Source organism: Micropterus salmoides, unplaced genomic scaffold, assembly GCF_014851395.1.
Source record: "Micropterus salmoides isolate LMB-PRFRI ecotype aquatic unplaced genomic scaffold, ASM1485139v1 Ms_hic_scaffold_8, whole genome shotgun sequence".
NCBI lineage: Eukaryota > Metazoa > Chordata > Actinopteri > Centrarchiformes > Centrarchidae > Micropterus > Micropterus salmoides.
The window spans coordinates 17799452-17820304 of record NW_024044570.1 but is presented as its reverse complement, the minus strand read 5'-3'; the positions used below and the strand labels follow the sequence as shown (position 1 = coordinate 17820304).

The window sequence follows — 20853 nt, the reverse complement described above, 5'->3', positions numbered from 1 at the left end:
TTACAAATGAGGATCTTTCTTAGAACTTAGAACTTTCCTTTTTATCAGAAAAACACATTCTTTCTCTTAAAATTAAAACATTTAATTTAAGCAATAAAACAAACCCCTTGCTCAGGTTTTGTCTCTATAGCTTAGCTTATGGTGGCTAATGTTTCCTGACTTAAAGGAATAGTTTTACATTTTGGCATTCACTTTCTTGCCGAGAGTTAGATGAGAAGTTTGATACCACTCTCACATCCATAAATATGATGTTAAGGCACACAGCCAGCAGCTGGTGAGCTGACTTCAGTGTAAAAATAGCTAGCTTGGCTCTGTCAGAAGTTAACAAAATCAGCCTACCAGCACCTCTTAAGTTCACCAATTAATATGTTATATCTCTTTTGTCTAATCCGTATGAGATGCTTTAATGTCTCTTCTTATACTACTAGCCTATGCTTTAGCGTTAATCCTTATCCCATAATGCAGGTGTATTTAAGTGGGCCCCCTCACCACCTCTTAGTTTACTTGCTTAGTTTCGCTCAATTCCTGGATACTTATGGGATCATGATTATGGTATTTTATCCCATAGACACTCAACAAATTGAGCCAAGACAGCCTAATATTGCCGTTTGACGCAACTCCAGACTACACCAAATACATAAACAAAGTTCTGCCCTAGGGGATGTATTCATTCACATAATGTCACTTGAACAGAAAAAGGAAATGAGCACAAAACAAATTGTAGCTGCTTATTTTATGAATTTATTTCCAAATGTAAACTTCACTATTTCATGCATACAAGTTATGACAACATACATTATTCAACAATCTGTTATTTTTCATATTTGCATAGGACATGGTCACAATATATTGTCTAACATGTAAAAAATAATGCCATAAAAAGGTACAGCAGAGCAGCTAAGACCAGCACATTAAATGTGTGTAGAATCCAAGGAACTGTACAACTGTAATACTTGAATGTAGTGATTTTGGTTTGCTGAGAGAAAAAAAATGAAACCTGAAGGTTAGAGTGAGGTCATAGACAAATGTACTGGCCATAGCTGAGTCGAGAGTTATTTACAGATTAGATTATATTGGTGCTGAAAGGGGAAGCAGCACCATGGAGTCCTACAACAGGCAACTGATGGTGATGGGCAGAGGAGAAACGCACAGAGGTATCAAGAGAGCAACATTACATTGAGGAGGTACACTGAGGACAAACAGGTACAGGAAACAGAACCAAAAGGCTGGTGAGAGGCTCTCTCTTTGTAATCAAAAAGGGAGGTCATTCACAGCACTGTGTGCTGCATAACCTGGAATAGACAAATCCTTTAAGGACTAAATGTCCAAACGCTTGAGCAAAAGACTTTTCTTTTTGTCAGTGTGCATTTCTACAGTAAAGTAAAGAGCAAACGCCACACAGTGTCAGTTCAGGCAGTCAAGCAAGACCCATATGGTCAATGAAGGGTACAGACAGATATGGTCTGCTTTGCTGCATGTTCCTACGCACTCTTTTGTTTTTGTCTTTTTACTCATTCAGAGTGTGTTTGCATGTATAATTAAATGGGTTTTGTTCATTCAAGTGATTTTTAAATAAAAAAATAACAAGGTTGCTTATTTGAGATTTAGAAAAAGGTCTATATTAAGCACAACATCCATTGATCAACACCTACAGCATAAAGTTACACCCAGGGGTCTAAACTGGGTTGGGTTCAATATTACTGCAACATTCATCTTTCCCTTCAAAGCCTTTGGTAACAACTTGCAACTGTGGAGCGTCTGATGAGCTGCGAAAACTCAAAGCTACTTCTCACTACTCAAAAACGACTCTCTCCAATCATGGCTGCCTCTTAAACATAACCCCCACCCTAAAAAGCCTCAGGCCTTTGTCATGAGGGGAAGACATGCTCTGTATGTCCTTATTTTTAAACATTATAGGTTATATTACTTTGAAATATTGCATGTATGCTGTTCATTTGAATCGGCTTGGCCTACACCAAGAGCCCACAGAGAAGAAACGAGAGACTAAAACCTGGGAAATGTTGACAATGAGAAACGTACCTTGTGCACAACTGACAATGTGCAAAACCTCACAGTCAAGACAGACTTCTATTCATAACCTATAAAAATGCATTGGGTCGATATAAGCAGCACATTTATAGCAAATGCAATTTTCAATCCTTTGGAATGGTTGGGTGTTCGTTATCTTTAAGATTGTTTATGTCAAAAATACCTGTAATAAGCCATTATACAATGCTTGAGTATTGTACAGCAAAGAAGAAAAAATTAAATAACAAGAACCAAATGAAAACAAAGCTACACAATCAAAATGTTTACATAAAGGAGAAAAGAAATATTACTGTACATTACATAAAAACATGTCACTTTATAAAACTGTACAAGTTTGTTAAATGTCTGATAGTAGCTAGGTTTTTTTTGACCCTCAACGTTTGTATCATCTTTATGAAGTTACCATTATAGTTTTGGCACACAATTGCATCAGTCATGCTTGTACATTGAGATCATCATCATGACGATTTCAGTTGAGACGGTCTGATCAGTGATTTATCCATGTAATTAATATTAAACTTTTTAAATAAGATTAATGTTAGTTCTTTCCTAGGCAAAAATCAATTCATTTTATTTTACAATTAGCAGAAAAAATATTAGCATCTTGTAGAAACTTTGTTTTTCCATTTTATCATTGTTTAAAGTCCTTTTTCTATAACAGGTGTCGAATCTGTAATCTTACAGGGATTACAATCGTAAAGTTGGATTAAAAAAATGCTGAAATGGAGTTTCATAGTAATTTACAGCTGACATCATCCCTCACATACAACATGTTTAACTAAGACAAATGTGTGGAGCTCAGTAGGGAATGGATGTTTTAAATATTTCTGTAACATAAAATACAAAATACGATTTTATTATTTTCTGGAAAGATTACTTTTTCAATCTACAAGGAAGTGCAGGACCCTGACAACATGGGGTGATTATATAAAATGTAGCCCAGTGTTTTTTGTTTACAGAAAAAAAAAGTATCTTTCTTTCCTTCTTCATTCAAGTAGGGACAAATAAAACCACCAATTATTTGTGCTACTCTTCAAGCAAACGTAAGCTACATGATGGATGTTTTGAAAAGATATGAATGTACAACTATGTCAAATATTTCAAGAGGTATGATTTCACGAAAAATATACAAGCTTAAAAATTTCATATGAGACAAATAAAAGCAATAATAAAAATGATGACTACATTGCTAACTCACAATGCTGTGGTCTCTATTCTTATGGAAAACTTTCAAAAGAAAATTAGTAACGCCATCTGAAATTGTCGTACATAGAGGTCAGAAAGTCTGCTTTTGTTACCATCACCCCAAACAATCTGTCATTCTCTGACTTGGGAGGAATATTTGGATAACAGGTTAACTGGAATAACCTGCATCCTGACATCAACAAGTGTTTCTGGTTAAAGGGGTGAACCCCATCAATGGGGCTGAGATTATGTTTTTTCACAATTTCAAAATGCGGTGCCTTTAAACAGCCCGACAAAACAGTCAACCTTAACGCTGTGATAAACTCCAAAGAGTTGCTGAAATGACCTGAAGACAATTGAAAAAACTAAATAAATCAAATAGACTATACACCTTTCTCCACAGAGATTAATAATTATTTGACAACAAAAGCAAGTACAGTAAAAATGGACAAAACTGTGTTCAATGGCCTTTTGTGTTGAATTATTCAAGTAGATTTGGTACAGTGAGAATAAAAGTTATGAGACACTGCCTGTTGAGGCCTATATGTCACTGGGGCAGTCTGGATGGATGGATAGACTTGGATGTTTACACTGTCACAGTCTGTTTATTTTCAGATGGTAGGAGCTTGCTGTCGCCTACTGTAAGTCCACTGACACTACGGGTCAAAGGTGTTTAAAGGGGCGTTTCACTGAAAACAGCTCCAGAGTGCCCAGTGCTTACTAAGGCGTATAGCAGGACTGTAGGATGTTATGAAGACATTATAGGCAGGAGCTGGGCCCATACGGAGGCGTTCCTGTGTTTCCAGTGGGGTCGGACACTGACCAGCAGTGAGCACTAAGCACCCAGGAATACCAGGGGAGGCTGGCAGACATTTCTGTGCAGCAACTGATGTTAGAACAAAATCCACAAACTGTCCCGTTTCTGCTTTGCGGATGTCGACCCTGAGGTAAATGTGCAGATTATGGATTAAGAAGTGATTAAGGAAACCTGCTTGAGGGTGAACTACTCCTTTTTTTTTTTTTTGCAAGAGAAAGTTACACTACAAACCAAGAAAAATGGATAGATAACACAAAAAGCTGCTCAGCAGCAATTTGAAAAATTTGTTGGTGAAAATCAAAGTTGTTTTTTTCCAGAAATGGTAAATGTAAAACCCTCTTAGTGCTTCTTTCCCTAAAAGCTGCTGATCTGTGGCATTCAAAGTGTCATCTTGCAGCCTGGATACAATTTTAACATCTTACAGAGGGTTGTTTTTCTAACATGTGGCGTTTTTTGAGGAAACTACTGCATTCGATCTAAATAAGGGATGTTTTCTTTCTGGAGGATGTGACAGAGATGATTCTTCACAACTTTAACGAGAGATAGCTGCTGCGGAGACCGAGGGACAAGGCTCGCCATTCATGAACTTACACCTGCCAGACTGCCTCAAAAACCCTCTACACTTCCAAGGCGCAGTTGTTAACATGCATATAGTAAGAAGCACGGGACTGCAGGGCAGGAGTTGGTCGAGCCGTCGGTAGGCTGAAGCTAGCACATGCAATTCATGATGACTACAGTCTGGAGGGGTCTGACAGGACCACATACATGGATGAAGCTATTTCCGGCTGTAGTGCTGTAGTATTAAAAGAAAATGTAGGCATAACACAGACTGGCGGGGCTGCAGCGGTTTTGATAGTGGTGCCCGTGTCCATGGAAGGTTTACTGTGCCTTTTGCCTGACTTATTGAGGCATGTCTGTCTAGAAACACAAGTCAGCTTTCTCACGGGAGATCTGAGCTTCACAGGCAGGATGACGTGAGGCTGGTGAGCACTGCACTTTGCTGATATGTTCATTTTGGTTCAAACGTTTTTACAACAGTTTAAAAGCCCGCTTGTTGCGGGAGAGAAGTTTAAAAGCAGCTGTTTGAGAGCTCTGGTTTATCTGTGTGAATTTGGAGCGACAGTTTCCCTTGGCATTGTGAAATTTGACTCTCCAGCAGTAGTAAAGGATTTCTCCCTGTGCTTCAGATGGAGTTGGGTACATCCCACCCACACTGCTAGCATTGTCTAGGTAGTACTGTTGTTCATATGCTTCTCTTTCTACTCGTATCCTACAGGTTGGATTAACCCACTCATTACAGCCATTTTCCCCACTCACAGTTTCTAAAGTTGGAGGAAGGAAGGGAATCGGGGAAGGAGGAGGAGATGGGAGACGTCTGTGATTGGGTGTCTCCTTCTCCGTGCTGCTCAGCTCATGATAAACCTCTCCTCTTTTATCAGGTCCTGCCCTCTTTTGCCTGTCTATTGCAGATAGTTGCTTTGTTCACTCTGTGCTCCACTATGTCGCGGCCCATCCCGGCTCTGCCCAACTCTCTAGCCTACATTTGACCCCCAAGTTAGTCAATCTTATGCAATCAGGGAGGCTCAGAGCTTCACCGCTCTCTTACAGGACAGGTAGAGCCAGATGGGCGAGGGAGGACTCCCAAGGGAATAGCATGTTAGCACTCCTTCTGCGGGCTGTGAATAGCTTCTTGTGGGATGCAGCTGTTTCCTCCAGAGAGGCCACAAAAGGCAAAGCCAGGAGGAGGGAAGTAAGCAGGCTGTCTGACTCTACCTGTGATACTGCCAACCACCAGCCCCAGGCCTCGATGAAGGACAGCTTACAAGACTGAATAGAAAGCTTTCATTCACTCTTGTCTTTGGTACTTTTTCCTATGTGCTTGAGAGAGGGATAAACATTGTTTCAACTAAAGTCCCTTTGTGTCCATTTTGTGTGAAATACTGGCTGATGATACAGCACTTTAAAAAAAGCATGAACAGCTGCTCTGAAACTTAACTGCCTCTATTTAAAGGGTCTAAGGTATGTCATTATATTTATAAAAAATGTTACTCCAATATTATCCCAATACTCCCACAATGCAGATGTATCCAGTATATACTGCATACCAATGTTTAATGAACTACATATTTAACCCAGTGTAATGGCAACTGAATATTAACGTTGCGGTGGAGGACCAGATGTATTTTGTTTACTACGGTGGAGGTTTGGGGATTGATTTCTTAATACACAGCAATAACATATGAGTCCCCAGAACACAAGTGAGAGCGGAACATAACTACTGTGTTTGATTGACTGTATGACAGCAGGGCTAGTTTCCTCAAACTTGAAAACCAAAACACACAATAAAAAACCAAAGAGTGCAAATTGTGTTGAGTGTAAGGCTGCTATAGATGTACTGTACGTTTCTCTTCACCGTGTTCATTCTTTCAAGCTAACAAGGCCATCCCTGAGCAGGGCGTAAAATTCAACCCCCGTTGAATTTCAGAGTAAAGTGATGAGTATATTGTGCAGTCAATGTGAGTACTGTTAAGTACTGTGGTATTACAGAAATAGCAACTGTCTTCAATCCTGAGGTGTGTGTGTACCCCTTTTTCTTCACCCGTTCAAAAAAACAAAAGAAAAAAAAGAAACATGTTGATAAGACTTGTCAGGGAGTCTGTTTTTTTCTTTCTTCTAAACCTTGTTTAGCTGACTATGAACATACATTGGACAACTAGCCATGATCCGAAGCTAAAAAAATACAGACATATGGTACAGAATGTAAATATTGCCATTTGGGAAAGGCATTACTTTCTTTTAGGATCACACAAGTAATTGCACTACAATAAGCAATTATGTACAGTATGGTACACCACAGCAAGCGCAGAAATAGCAAGGGGGGGGGGGGGGGGGGGGGGGTGTGCTGACAACTGTGCAACAAACAGGCCTCGGAGGTCAGAGGCAGAAAGTGCGACTGGGTTTCAGTTTAAGGCGAGTTGGCTGGGCTGAGGGCGGGGCTGGAGGCATCCGAGCGGCTGTAGTCGCTGAGGGAGCTGGGACGCGGGGTGCTGCCGCTGCTGCTGCCGCCATGGGGCCTCTTCAGCATGCCGGGCTGGAAATCTGAGTGGCGCCTGGCGTGCTTCATCAGGTGGTCACTGCGCATGAAGCGCTTTTCACAAAGCGGGCACCCAAACTTCTTTTCCCCTGTGTGGGTGCGGTAGTGGCGGGCCAACTCATCAGAGCGGGCAAACTTCTTACTGCAGTCGGGCCAGGTACATGGGAAAGGCCGTTCTCCTGTAACAAACAGAGAAATGGAGAGAATTCAGTGTTTAATCACACGAGAAGATAGCTACATGGTATTAAGAGCAATAACTTACTGCTGACCAATTCCCACTTGTTTTTGCATAATTTTCTTATGTTTTAGCCCATATAACTTTATAAAACAGTTGTTTTTGAACACACCACACTTTTTTCCCCATCTTTAAACATGTTTTTCAGTTGGCTAATGTGAGGTAGAATTCAGTGAACATCAAGCATGCTGTTATTTTAAGTTACAGGATTGTTGTGTGGGCAGACTTTTCAAATCCATCCTCGCTTTTCGGTGGCATTAACATGCAGCAGGAACACTGTAACTTTGACGGATGTAAAAATAGACATGATGTGCACGATAATGAGTTACTTATCTCAAACTAACTCTAAGTCTCTGCAAGATGATTTTAACGCCATAGTGAAATTAATAGGGGTGCATACAGGTGCTGAAAGGTTGACAACAACACAATCAAAATGCAATTCAAACTCTAAAAATCACTAGTTCAAACTATTCGTGGGAGGATGTTGGGCAGGAATGTAAAATATGTGCAATTTGTTGTAAATGGCCAAAACATACAAAATCCACCCCCTAAGTGCTTTTGATTGAAGGACTGTTTACAATGGCAATCACTTACGTACACGAAACAAATGGTGATGTGTACAAATTCCTGCACTCTGCATGAGAAAACTGGTGCTCACCATGTAGCTACCAAATGGTTCACCACAGTGAGAGTAGTGACTCATTATGAGGTGTTTACAGGTCATGAAGACTGCCACGCACGACTAGCAGACATTTTTCATAGAAGCCCAGGCCTGCTAAACAAGACTGTTTTCTGTACATAGCAGGCTCTGAGTCATCAAGGATAATCACAAGGTTATAGCTAGGTCAGATAGGTCAACAAAGGGAAGGATTTCAAAACCACCCAAGACATCTTCAAAATATTTAAAAAAAACATGAGACAAAAGAGGCTGTAATGAGCCATGGGACTTGGGGTAAATCACCTAAAAATTGGCACTGTGCTGGAGGAGCAGGCACAGTTTAATTATCTAAGTTCCAGATGCTAATCACACTCACAATGGTTGCCCAGCCCATTTTCCAACATGCAACTATCTGTGACTCGGCACATGGGAAATTACACTCTTCCCCCTTCCATCAGGCAATAAAAGTGGGCTTTGAGACAAATCTACTCAAACCCAGATGGTACTATATATCTTGTGGTTTCCTTCCATTCTGATGTGGAAACAGTATGCATGGAGCCTAAATACAGCATTCAGCATCCACTGGCCATTGTGTCTAATACTGTATTCCATACATCCATACTGTTTTCCATACTGACAATAACTACATCAGCATCTAGTCTTACCAGCGTGCAGTACTATACAGAAGGGCAGGACATATTCTTTTAATGGTTTAATGGTTCTTTCCTGAGAATGAGAATAATCAATCATGTGTAAGCCTGTGCCAGGGTTTTAAGGTATGAAAAGGAATAGACAGTGGGGTGCATGAATGTTTATAGGTGGTATGACAAATGAGCACATAAGAACAGACTGCCAAATGCTTTCTTTGTTATGTGGTTTCCCTCAGGGGCACAATGGAAACAACGCTGTTCAGCATCAAACACTCATATCCTACCTGATGCCAGTGAGTCTCAAAAAACAAGAACTCGTTGCATTACTAGTCTCGGTCCCTCCCCCCCTATACTGCATGGTTACAAAACATGCAGACAGACAGAGCAAGTCTAGACAGCCCGGTCTGTGTTCCTGCCTCTGACGCCTCACCTCAGCTCCAGACAAACTCAGTCAGCCCTGCCCACTATAGTTCCTGCAGGCTCAGTGAGCTCAGTGTATGTAAACTCTGCAACTGTCATATACACATTTGCATCCACACATTGCACACAGCCTTGTCTCCCTTTTCAAAAATATCTATACCGTTCTTACTCTGCTGCGAACACACAAAGAAACAATCCATCTTCCCTGGTTGTTTGACCCTGTTTACACATCCTGGATTAGGGAGGCAGTTTAACTTTTATGGCACTAATCTCATTGAAGAGACTCATAATAGTCTGATTTCATACCTTATTACCAAGAAAAGCAGTCTGTGCTGCCACCTGGCACTGCAAAATTAGTTATTGGCTAAAAAGTAGAGCTAAGCTCTGCGGGTTGCTTAAAGCTCAATAACCAGTGTAACGGATCCAACAGCATTAATATTTAACCAGACACCAGAGAGCTGGGCTGAGATATCCAGTCCAACTGCCCTGATACAGTAATGCAGTCATAGTGGAAGGATCAGGTATACGGCACTGAGACGCATCAAATTATTTAGAGCTCCGCGACTTCTGATAATGCAGAATAAACAAATATGCTGCCCATTTTCACCTCAAGCTAAACTGCTTTTGGCATTTAGGTCGACAATATGAATATGCATTAGAAAATCCTGCTGCTTTAATGTCAACCTTAAAAGATTCACTCACATAAAGAGAGAAAAATCTAGTGTCCCAATTAAATGTTGTGCTTGTTTCATAACATGAGGATTGCGATTTCCTGAGGGCAGTAAAAACCAATTTCTGGTAACAATGAGGAGGTTTAGGGAACAAACGCTTTGATCCTGAGTGGAAATGATGATAGGGTCTATTACCCTGTGTGGTGGGAGGATGTCACACTCCAAGATATTTCAATAGACTGCAGCTATTACTCAGCATCTCTGCTGAAAGACGAATGCTGCGAGCTATTCCCTTTACCCTGCTCTTACTGCCATCTAGTTCCAGTGTTGTCACAGCAGGGCACCGTTTACCGTGACGCCAGGCCCCACCGATTGGTTATCCCATCTCTGGCAGCGTCCACATCCAGGGTGTGGTTTGTCTTTCTCAGAATGTGTCAATTGCAGAGGGCAAAGGGGGAGTGGGAGGGGAGGGAAGCTTTTCCCTAAAGAACACAGTGACCCACTTATCCATAAAGTGAGTTACATCATGCACGCAAACTGTACCTCTACTAAGCAGTAGTGTCCCCCCCACCAAGGCGATGTGATTATGTCACAGGTACTCTTGTTATATAACTGTTCTCTCTGAGGCCACTGGGTCAGTAAATAAACAGCTCATCTCTGCTGCTCTCCCTCCGTCCTACTCTCATTCATATCTGAAGACGTTTGGCTCCTTGGTTTCTGCAGAAATGGTTAAGAGAAACGGAATCTGAGTTCATCTCCCTGGTGTAAGGGATGCTGTCTGCAAAGGTGAGATCAAATCTCTTTTTGACGTGAGCAGCAGCACACAAACTCAACTCCGTCACCTGCTCCAACAAAAGCTACCAGCATTTCAAACAAGATAACATTCCTGGTGTGTCCTCAGGCATGGGCCAAACTCACACAGTGTACAGCTGAAACCTCCATGTGAGTCTGCCATAAGAGCAATAGAATAAATAGCTCTGCAGGGTGGGAGGGGTAGGGGTTCATACAGTTCAGAGATCACCTTGAACTGCACAGTGAGAACCAGAACAGGAAATATCTTTTACAGAGCTCAGAACAAAAACAAGGTGCACAATAAACCGTGGATTTTTACAAGTAAACAGCTCAAGAAAGGAAAGTAAAACTTGAGTCAGACCGTGGATCACAGCTCATTAGAGTTGGAGCTACCTCACTTCAGCGCTGGCTTAGTGGCATAGTCATCTTGGCAACTTGTAATGAGAGGGGTACCACTAACTCCAGTGGCAGGGCTCAGCACAATCCTGTAATTTGGTTGCATGTTTACAACAGACTATGACCTGTAACCAACCAGGAGCCAGCTACTCTGCCAGCAGACAACCATTCATGGGATTTTGGGTAATACTAAAATGACTGCCGAATCCCTCATCGGCATAAACCACTGGAGCAGACGGGGTTAACCCAACCGTGCCCGGCCTCTCTCGCTACACACAACATCACATGCCACGATGATATAAACACTGAACATGTGTGTGCAGAACAATAAATATACATTACATTACACTATTTACACAGCAGTGTATGCAGGCTTCTCTTGTGCAAAAAACAACAAAGACTTACAAAGTTCGGCCTGCGGCCTGTAGAAAAGGAAAAAAAAGGCACGCCTTGAATTGAAACACATCCGAGATCAGACCAACTGTGTATGTAGCTATTTGTCTATGAAAAATGAACTTGGTGGGAGAGAGGAGTCAAATTACCAAGACAACAACTCAGTCAAAACAGTTATTCTGCTTCTCAGGAGCCTCATTCAGAGTTTGAAGCAAACAAAAATAAGTCGTCTCTGCAGGAGCAATAAAGGACTCTTGGGTGGGTCAGGCGCTTATGATGAAGACCGGCTCAAGAGAAAGCTCCAAAAACAGGGATTTGATCTATTATCATCTTTTGTCTTTATTGAGAGGGACCTTGCTTGGCGTTGAAGAACCTACCTCTCCTCGTGGACCTATAGCTGTTAGGTTGCGAACAATAGCAGCAGCCTTGCTCCCAGCAGGAGAGGCACTCCTGTAATGCATTTCAATCAGACAGGCTGCGTGTACTAACCGTAACTCACTCCCCTAGGCCTGCACAGAACAGGGCTATTGACATTCACCCGCAGACATGCAGCAGGGTCGAGTGTGACCGTCTGATTCCTGCACACACTTAGCCATACATTTCTTCATCCCCTTAACTCTTTAAAGTGAAAGGCAGGGATCGCTCGCCTGCATTGACCAGCTCATCACATTCGCCTCAATTAGTTAAAGTGGGCGCTCTCTTTCAGCCTTGAGTGCATACTACAACAACCTGCAGCCTTGATGTGTTGCAGACATTCTCCTTATCTTTTAAACTCTGGTTAACTAAGGACATGCAAACAGCTGCAGCCATCAATGGGTGTTTACAGCTGGTCTGCAGAAGCAGGTGGGAGCAGGGATGCCCCATCATCCGTGACTCTCACTCACGCGGTACAATGCCAGCTCATTCCACTGATGGAGTCTGACACTATAGCTCATATGAGACAGACATCCTCATTACCCAGTGCCAAACAAAGAGCCATAGCCCTGCTAGCTCCTGAGAGGCCTCATCACACTGCGATACGGGGAGATACAGGCTGGAGATAGTGCCTGCTGTCAAATGTTATACCTGATACTCTGATGGCGGGTGGGAGAGAAATATTTTCATGTCTCATAGACAAAATCTTTATGCCCTCCTTCCTGCAAGACTCCACAAAATACTCCTCATCTTCCGCCGAGGGCCACACCCCAGAGTGTCGTGGTCTGCCACAGTATGATTTATCACACAGAGAAAGGGGACACACCTTACATACCGTAGGGAACATAAACAGCCCAGTAGGGACAAAACACTCCTTCTGACATTAGCTCCACAGCAATTGTCAGCCATTCCTCTCTTATTCCAGTTGAGCTGAACACAACACAGTGGACACAGTCAGAGTCAAACTCTCAGATGGGACCCTGTGAGTGCCAGCCTGACATGGGTGTTTTCTGCTGCAGAGGTCACAGCCCTTCAAACGTTAATCAGATTTCTGCAAATGCAGCTGAATAAATGACCTACATCAATGGAGGGCATTGAAAATGAATATCCTGGTATCTAACCCCACCCCCACCTTGCCGCACTGTATATTCTCCTTCTTTGTACTGCTGATCCCTCCCTTGGATGTGAGATGTTGGTTGGTGGTTTTTGAACAGTGAAAAATGCACAGTGTTCCACAGGTCTGTATTCCTCTCTTCCTGCCGCTGGTAATCAACACCATGCCACAAGCCATGGCCGGGGCTCGGCCTTGCAACACAACACGCTTCAGCACCTATTTTGCTTTGCAGGCTAGAGAAGGGTGGGAGGGGCTGGTAGGGGGAATAGACAGAGAAGCTTTTATAGAACTACTCCAGAGCTAACGACAGAATACATGAGCCCCATGGGCCACTGAAAGCAACAAAGCCAGCAAGCTCCCTGACAGGGGCCTTTCAGTATTATGAGTATTTACCGAGCATGATTGGCCATTTAATCACAGTTAAATCAGATTTCAAATTAGTGAGGAACTATCCTAATATCAGCTTTGCATGTCCAAATATAGGATAGCATATGGACAGCATGTGTACCAGCACACACATCAAAGATGACTTTCATGGAGCAGCAACACTGCACCAGAGGATTAGAACAGGCAAGATGGTGGCTCTACTTTGGCTTTATTTACATCCCGAGGATCAAGTAGATTTAACTAATACCTTGTTTCCATTGGACACATACTGTACTGCTATGCGTGGACTTCGCAGGCCAACCAGATTTCATTTACAAGAGTAGCGTTTTAGGCCTTATCTTCCAGCAGAAGAAAACACTAGAATTTGTTATTTAGCAAGCGTTATAACAAGACTATGAAGTCTACAGACATGCTAGCGGCTCTGTGAGGCTGCACTCAGTGGTGCTCTGAGCTAAATGCTACAGTTGATATGCTAACATGCTAATGTTTAGCAGGTAATGTTCACCACATTCACAATCTTAGTTTAGCATTTAAGTATGCTAACATTACTACTTACCATTAAAACAGCAGAGGTTGATGGGAATGTCATTTGTTTGGCAGGTAATTTGTCAGGAACCCAAGTACTGGACAAATTCCAACATTGACCTAATGATGGCTCTAGAAGGAAAGTCAGTGAGGCTCTGTGTGGACCATGAAATGTCATGGCAATCCATCAAATGGCTGTTGAGATATTTCATCTGGACCAAAGTGGGGAAACGACTGACTGACATGTTCGTATGGCTAAAAACATAACATTTGTCACCAGAATGGTGACATCAAAAATGGAAATTGTGAAGCATCTCTTGAGGAGTCATCATTTTATTACCCTTCAAGAGAAACATGGCTCAACTGGGTGGGATGGTGGAAATCCTGCCGTGTGGCAGGTAGACAGACTGACCTCTCGTATCCCAGTAGATTTTTTATCCATTGCCGTGCCATGGTCAGGCTCATGCAAGAGCAGGAAAACCCCATCTCCACCCTGCTACCTCATCACTGCCACCAGCCACACAGGAACACTGTGCACTCTGTGTAGCAGTGCAGCCAAATATAAAACCACTGGCAAAGATGCAGTATATATAATCAGACTCCTGCTTCTTTTTTCCATGTGGAATTTGGGATAATTTCACGTTTAAAAAAATGTCATTAACCACAGTTATTCAGCTGAAAATAAAAAGCTTGCATGAATGACGGGGTCTACATGGCAGTGGATCTGTGCTGCCAGGTGGTGCCACTAATTTTTTCGGACAGAAAGTGGAGGGATTTGCAGACATCTCATAGTATTAGAGGTACCCCCCAGCCTAACACAAAAGGGGTCCAGACAAAACGTCAAACCAACTGTAAAATATGTCATTATGTTCTTTGTCTGTGAGAAATATTGACCCTGTTCCTCCTGGTGATTCGAATAGTTTTGGAACAGGTCTTGCACACTGACAAGATGCCCTTTTGTGAGGCCCAGCTGTGGGGGGCACAGAAGGCCCAGGCTGTTCTTTCTGAAGAAGACATGACTTGTAATGAGCTTGTCAGGGGCCATCTCTCCTTTGGAGATGGCAGTCTGCATGACATGACCAGAGCAGAGTAATGAGGCTTCACAGAGAACACCATGTACTCCACAACCACCAGACACCTCCTGGAAAAGTGGGTCTTCGGTTATTAAGACAAGGAGTCAAAAAAGAATGGATGAAAACTGTTGCTGGGAGAAGTCCTCAGAAAGCATCAGAAGCATTTTGATGTATATGGCAGAGTTTATCTATACATATGTTTTACAGGACTGCTTTTTCCCATATTGCAGGAGATGTGTTGGTGAAAAGCCCCCCTCCCACACCAGGAGATCAGACAAAAGCTGTCTGGTAACCTTAGACTCCTAAACTGCAGTGGATTCCTCACCATCAAACTCAATGTAGTGTGATTAAGGTATTTAAATTCAACTTGTACTCTCATGTCTGCTACATCCTGGTGTCCCTTTTACGCTGTGTCGGAGGAGACGAGTGTGTCTGAGAAGAATCCTAAAATTAAACCACTTAGTCTCCACTAAGGGGACCCTTAACCAGGAAGGGATGGAGTTCACAGTTACTCTGGATAATCCATCTCAAGGTTTATCGTTACGTTAGGTTGTCCCCCCCAAATGTATACTTCTTTAATGCTTTCAGCTGTCCAAATAAACTTTTATTCTACTTCTGTACAGGAGGGGCAGCAAAAGTCAAGACAAATAAAGTTGGAACTGTCTTCCTGGTATTTTTCAAAGTTGCTTTACTGTAGTAGTAATGAGCAATAGCTAATACCACCAAACAACATCATAACATAAACTAAATCTTTATTGCATGGCTCATCATAGATCATAGATCATAATACATTACTACGAAGTTCATTCTGAGCAAGTAATGGGAGTGATTTTTTATATGCTGTGGGCTTTGCATAAGAAATACAATCTAGATTTCAGCTCCTCTTACACTCAAATGCTGGGATGATTAGACTTTGGGCATTACAGAAGTCAAGTGAGGACGCCGTGTCCCAGGCTCTTTGTTTAGGTGTCCATAATGTGTGTCTGTTTCCCCCCTCAATTAGATAGCCGTGTTTGGCTGGGACCGACTGGGCTGAAATCTATTCTCTCCTGACTCTGCTAGTAGGGGCTGAAGGGAAGCACACAGCGAGAGGATGGCCCTATGAAAGCACTGCAAGTTTGGCCGAGGCACCCTGGCTGAACTCAGATGACCCACATTCTGGGACTATCCAATCAAACAAGCAGAAAGAGCCATTATTATCAGAATTTATGGGGCACAAACCAATCGCGAAGCCAGAGACCAGAGCATATCCAAACAGAAAGGCAGGCAAAAGGAAACGCTTAATAGGCAAGGAGACAAGGGCAGCGCTAATACAGAGCAATAAATCTGCACTAAAAACACATGGTCATGACTGACGGGTAGCACGGTCCGTGCCAGAGGCTGGCTCTCTGAGTGCTGCTGCAAGTTTGGCTGAGGCAAGGCAGCTGAACTGAGATGGCTCACGTTCTTTGACTATCCAATCACAAAAGCAGAAACGGTCCTCATTATCAGAAATAATAAGACACAAACCAATCGCAAGCCAGACACAGGAGTGTATCCTATACAGACTTAACAGGCAAAGAGACAAGGGCAGGGCCCTGTTTGTTCCCTTTAGGAAGTCATTTAACTAATGATCCTGGAGTATTATGGATCCCCATTTTATGTATAATCATAAGTCAAATCAGTGTCTCTCTTAGCCTGATTACACACCACTGCAGCCCTGATGAATAAACTCAGCTGTATATGTGATTCTCTATCAGAATGGATAACACTGGGATGAAATACTACAATACCAACCCACGATTATCCACCACCTACAAGGAAAATCACCATACAACAGGCCTATGATGTCTTATATTGTGTACTTACAGTTCTATTTTTCACACACGACATCCATATGAAATTCTCCTAAATTATAAAAAATCTAGTGACATATGGACCCAAACCAAACACAAAGCCAGGCGGGGGAGTGTCTCCTACTACAAAGGCAGGCCAAAAGAAAAGCTTACTAGGCAAGGAGACAAGTACTTACCCCTGTGAGGACGACTCACAGATTTTTAATATTGAGACAAATGACGACTGAATCCTGCAAAATATATTTGTAATTCTGAGTACAGCTGTGTTTTTCTTGCACATATTCCTGCTCTTGCTCTATGACTCAAATATGGGTCAGGTGCACACAAAGCGTTTCTTATGTGATCCAAAAGAGATCTGTTTTGTTTCTGGGCCGTCAGGCTCATGTGTGTTTTTGTGTTAAGAATGGATGGTAGCGGCGGGGAAGGGGGGGGGGGGAGCTATAGAGCAGCGGTAAGGAAGAGGCTCCTGAGTCGAGGCTCAGCTAGCTGAGTCTGTTGCTGGCCAGATCAGCTGGCAGTGTGTCTAGCGGGGGTGTGGCACATCACAACAAAGGGCTTTGGGCAGACAAGCGACTCCACAGCACGTATCAACCCCCCAATTTGACTCGATCTACATCTTTGCCCCCCCCCCCCCCCCCCCCCCCCCACTCTCAGTAGCCTATCCTGCGGAATGCAAAGGGCAAACACGGAGGTCCTTCAGGAAAGTCCAACGTGACATACTGCTAATCTGGAGCGCATTTGCGCATTTAGCCATTCGCTCTGCAGTGTGACGGTACACTTACTGGACTGATCTTGAAAACTTTTTTTTGCATGCCATGTTGTCTGTGATGGGCACATTTTACATGCTGTGGAAGAGTCCTTTCTGTCTCATGTCGCCATGAAACGAACCCATGTTTAGGCTACTTGAATTAATGTGCGCAGAAGAAATCTGATCTGTGTCATGTTGTTGCACTGCAGTTTCGGTTTGCACGCACTGTCCGGGGGGGGGGGCTCCAAGAGGAAAGCGGTGACAAAGCTCGGAGACTTGAGTGGGAGTGGCACTATTTTCGACTCCCCTACCTCCCTCCCCCGAAATTAAAAGGACATTTCGTAACTTAGACTTTTCGTCAACTTAGAGGAACAATGTAATTTATTAAACTATGCACCAACGCTGTCTTTTGCAGTAGTCTACTATATGTGCAGAGCGTTTCCATTTAGGGTGGATCCGTGAACATTTATCACTCGATCTAACACAGCAGTCTGTCACCCTCCTCTGCACAATATCGGTTTGTATGTAACAGAGGAGACACTTCATATCAGTGTTCGCAATTTCAATAACAGCATCCGTTCTCATAAATCGAAAGGAACTACAATAAGTCATGTTCACAGCAACCAAACATTTGCATCCAATGAAACTGACCTGTGTGTGTCCTTAGATGGGCTTTGAGGTGGGATGATTTGCCATAAACTTTTTCACAACCTGAATAGTGGCATTTGTGCTTTTTCTGAGGTGATTCTTGCTCAGTTCGACCTCGCGATCTTTTGCCTCTTTGTTTGAGCGAAGGATCGGAGATGGTGGTAGGTGTGGCAGAGTTTCCATCATCTATGAGGTTCATGCTCTCATCCTTTATTTTTGCCTGCTCGGCAACATTGTTGGGAGTCTGCTGGTTAAAATCCGCCAGAATCCGCGCCACCACAAAAAGAGAGGAGTTGTCTTTCACCAAAGGCTCTTTGATTTCCTCTCCGTTCCTGGAGGAGGACGGTATTTCTGGTTTCATCTCCCTATTCCCTTTAGGAGCGTGAACAATTGCACGACTGGACATTGAAACAAGGCACTCTGCTGCAAAATGATCCATTTTGTCTTTGAAACAGCCCCCGCTGCTTCTTAATGACATTCAAAAAAAAATAAAAATGATGGCGTGTGAAAAAAGTACTTTTTCCGTGGTTCCCTTTGTGTGGTGGTGAGGAGGAGGTTCGTTCTCATCAGAGAACTGACTTTATGATCTTACCCGGCTTTCCAATATCTTCAACATCCTGTGAGAGAAACGCCTCGGATAAAAATGCAGACAAACCCCCTCAGAAAGAAAGAAAAAAACAGAAACCCAATGTCTTTGTTTAGTGCAACGACGCTGGTAACAGGACCTCTTGAAACTTGGATGTGTTAACTCCCATCGCGGATACAAACACTCTCCGGCATAGTGAGTGTGTCTCCTGAGCGCCTGTTCCTGCTGGTTGTATCCATGCTGGGGGCGTGTCGACCGGCAGCGCTCGGCAGCAGCGTCAGAGTCGCAGCTCATTCATTGGGTACTGCACGTCCTCAAATGCACCGAACAGCACTAGTTACTTGGAAGTTTCACCACAGGTTGCCTCCATGCATTCAGATGATGTATCTCACGGGCCACACAGCTACGCACTGCAGGGACCTTTACCAAAAATACATGCAATAAAATGAATAGCCTACATTTGTGGGAGGGGGGTGATTCTGCAGCATCCTGTCCAAGCGTGCTTGCATGTACCCTCACTGTGATCTTTTGTGACGTGTTAAAAACGTATTGCATTCTATTGGCTACAGTTACAGCTAAGGAATATATGATTCTGCTTATCATGAAATTAGTTGTCAGAAAAAAAGGTTAACTATAATTTCCAAATGAATGTCTGCATATTGCTGACTTTATCTCATAACTAGTCCAAAGCTTTAAGATTTTCAATTTACAATACTAGATATACTAGAATTGCCCTGCTGATGTATACCTCCCCAACCATTTACATTCAAGTCTGTCCAGACTAATATAATATGTAGTGAATAGTTGAAAGGAATTTAAATAACGTTATTACTATTTTTTTGGCTAAATGGAAGTTATCACTATATTGATGATGCATTATGTATGATTACAGTGAATATACATTGTAGGTGAAACTCACAGGTCAGGATTAGCTAGGCACGCTCTAATACTAGTTGTTTGTAGTGATGTGGTAGTGAATTTGCTCAAAATTCAGAATGAGGCAGGAAGTTAAAGGTAGGATGGACAAGATAGAGAAAAGCCTAGTTATTGTTTACTCCTTGTGTCCGCCCAGTCAACATGTGATGTCACATGTGTGATATGTGTGATAAATTAATTTTAAAAATCCATTTTGAGGTCACAGTGACCTTTGACAAGTGTCCAACCAACTGCGAAATGTGGTCACAATCGCCCCCTCTGTTCCTGAGTTATGTGTTGAATAATGGCCAAAAAAACGTGTTTGTCAATGTTGTTTTGAGGTCACAGTGACCTTGATCTGTGAGTCAAAAGTGTCACCTATTCAGTGTCCCCAACTGTAACATATGGTCATCAGTTCTTGAGTTGTGGCCAAAAACGTATTTTGTGAGGTCACAGTGACCTTGATCTTTGTCAGCCAAATTCTTACCAGTTCATTCTTGAGTCCAAGTGGATGTTTGTGCCAAATTTTTAAGAAATTTCCTTAAGACATTCCTGAGATATTGTGTTTACCTGGCATAAAAAAAACTGGTCAAAGCAACAAATCCTCACATTCGAGAATCTGAAAACAGTACTTTGCATTCTTGACCCAAAAAATACTGAAATTATTGATTGACAAACAAAATGGCAATGGCAAAATTAGTGTTAAGTATTAAATTACAGCAATTTCCTCTTTATACACTGTATTGTGCAACATTTGTGACATGAAGTAACCAGAGGAGGTGAATCTCAGTAAAAGCCATTATGCCATATTGACTTACACTGTCACACCATAACGAAATCATAAAGTAAAGCATGCAAGCCACAAAATAACATTTATGAGTCAAGTGAGTTGTCTATTCTGCAAAATGGGCTGCAGTTCATCATCAACAAGATATCCCTGATACTTTGGATATTACTGTGTCACCTTCTTGGCGCGATCAGCACACTCTGGGGCCTCGGGCCAATAACGAGACAGCGCACTTCAAACTGCCAAATTATTGGCTTAGCCTGCTGAGCAAAATCATTCTTCTTCACAGCCTCTCAAAGGCTTTTAATTACATCCTAGTCAAATAAAGGATAGTGGTGTAAACGTGGCTGGTGATAATTACTTGTTCAATTTCTATTCTAACTTGTTAATTCAACCTTCTACTTGCATTACCAGAGTACACTGTTTATATTTGCACTGTGGCCTTGACAACTCAAAAAAGG

General features: G+C 42.5%; 1 protein-coding gene across 1 annotated transcript; it reads right to left on the bottom strand.

Annotated features, from left to right (window-relative positions):
- Positions 1 to 721: 721 nt before the first annotated feature.
- On the bottom strand, positions 722 to 18916 carry klf13 (Kruppel-like factor 13). Its single transcript, XM_038705098.1, has 2 exons — positions 18108 to 18916; positions 722 to 7324 (listed from the first exon to the last, which is right to left on the bottom strand). The coding sequence occupies exons 1-2, from the start codon at positions 18580 to 18582 to the stop codon at positions 7017 to 7019; spliced, it is 783 nt and encodes a 260-aa protein (XP_038561026.1). The 5' UTR covers positions 18583 to 18916; the 3' UTR covers positions 722 to 7016.
- Positions 18917 to 20853: the final 1937 nt, after the last annotated feature.

Excerpts from the sequence above, each read along its gene's own strand:
- klf13 (XM_038705098.1), bottom strand. The coding sequence starts at position 18,582 with ATGTCATTAAGAAGCAGCGGGGGCTGTTTCAAAGACAAAATGGATCAT. Across the intron at positions 7,325-18,107 it reads CCATCTAAGGACACACACAG|GAGAACGGCCTTTCCCATGT; the intron begins GTCAGTTTCATT and ends TGTTTGTTACAG.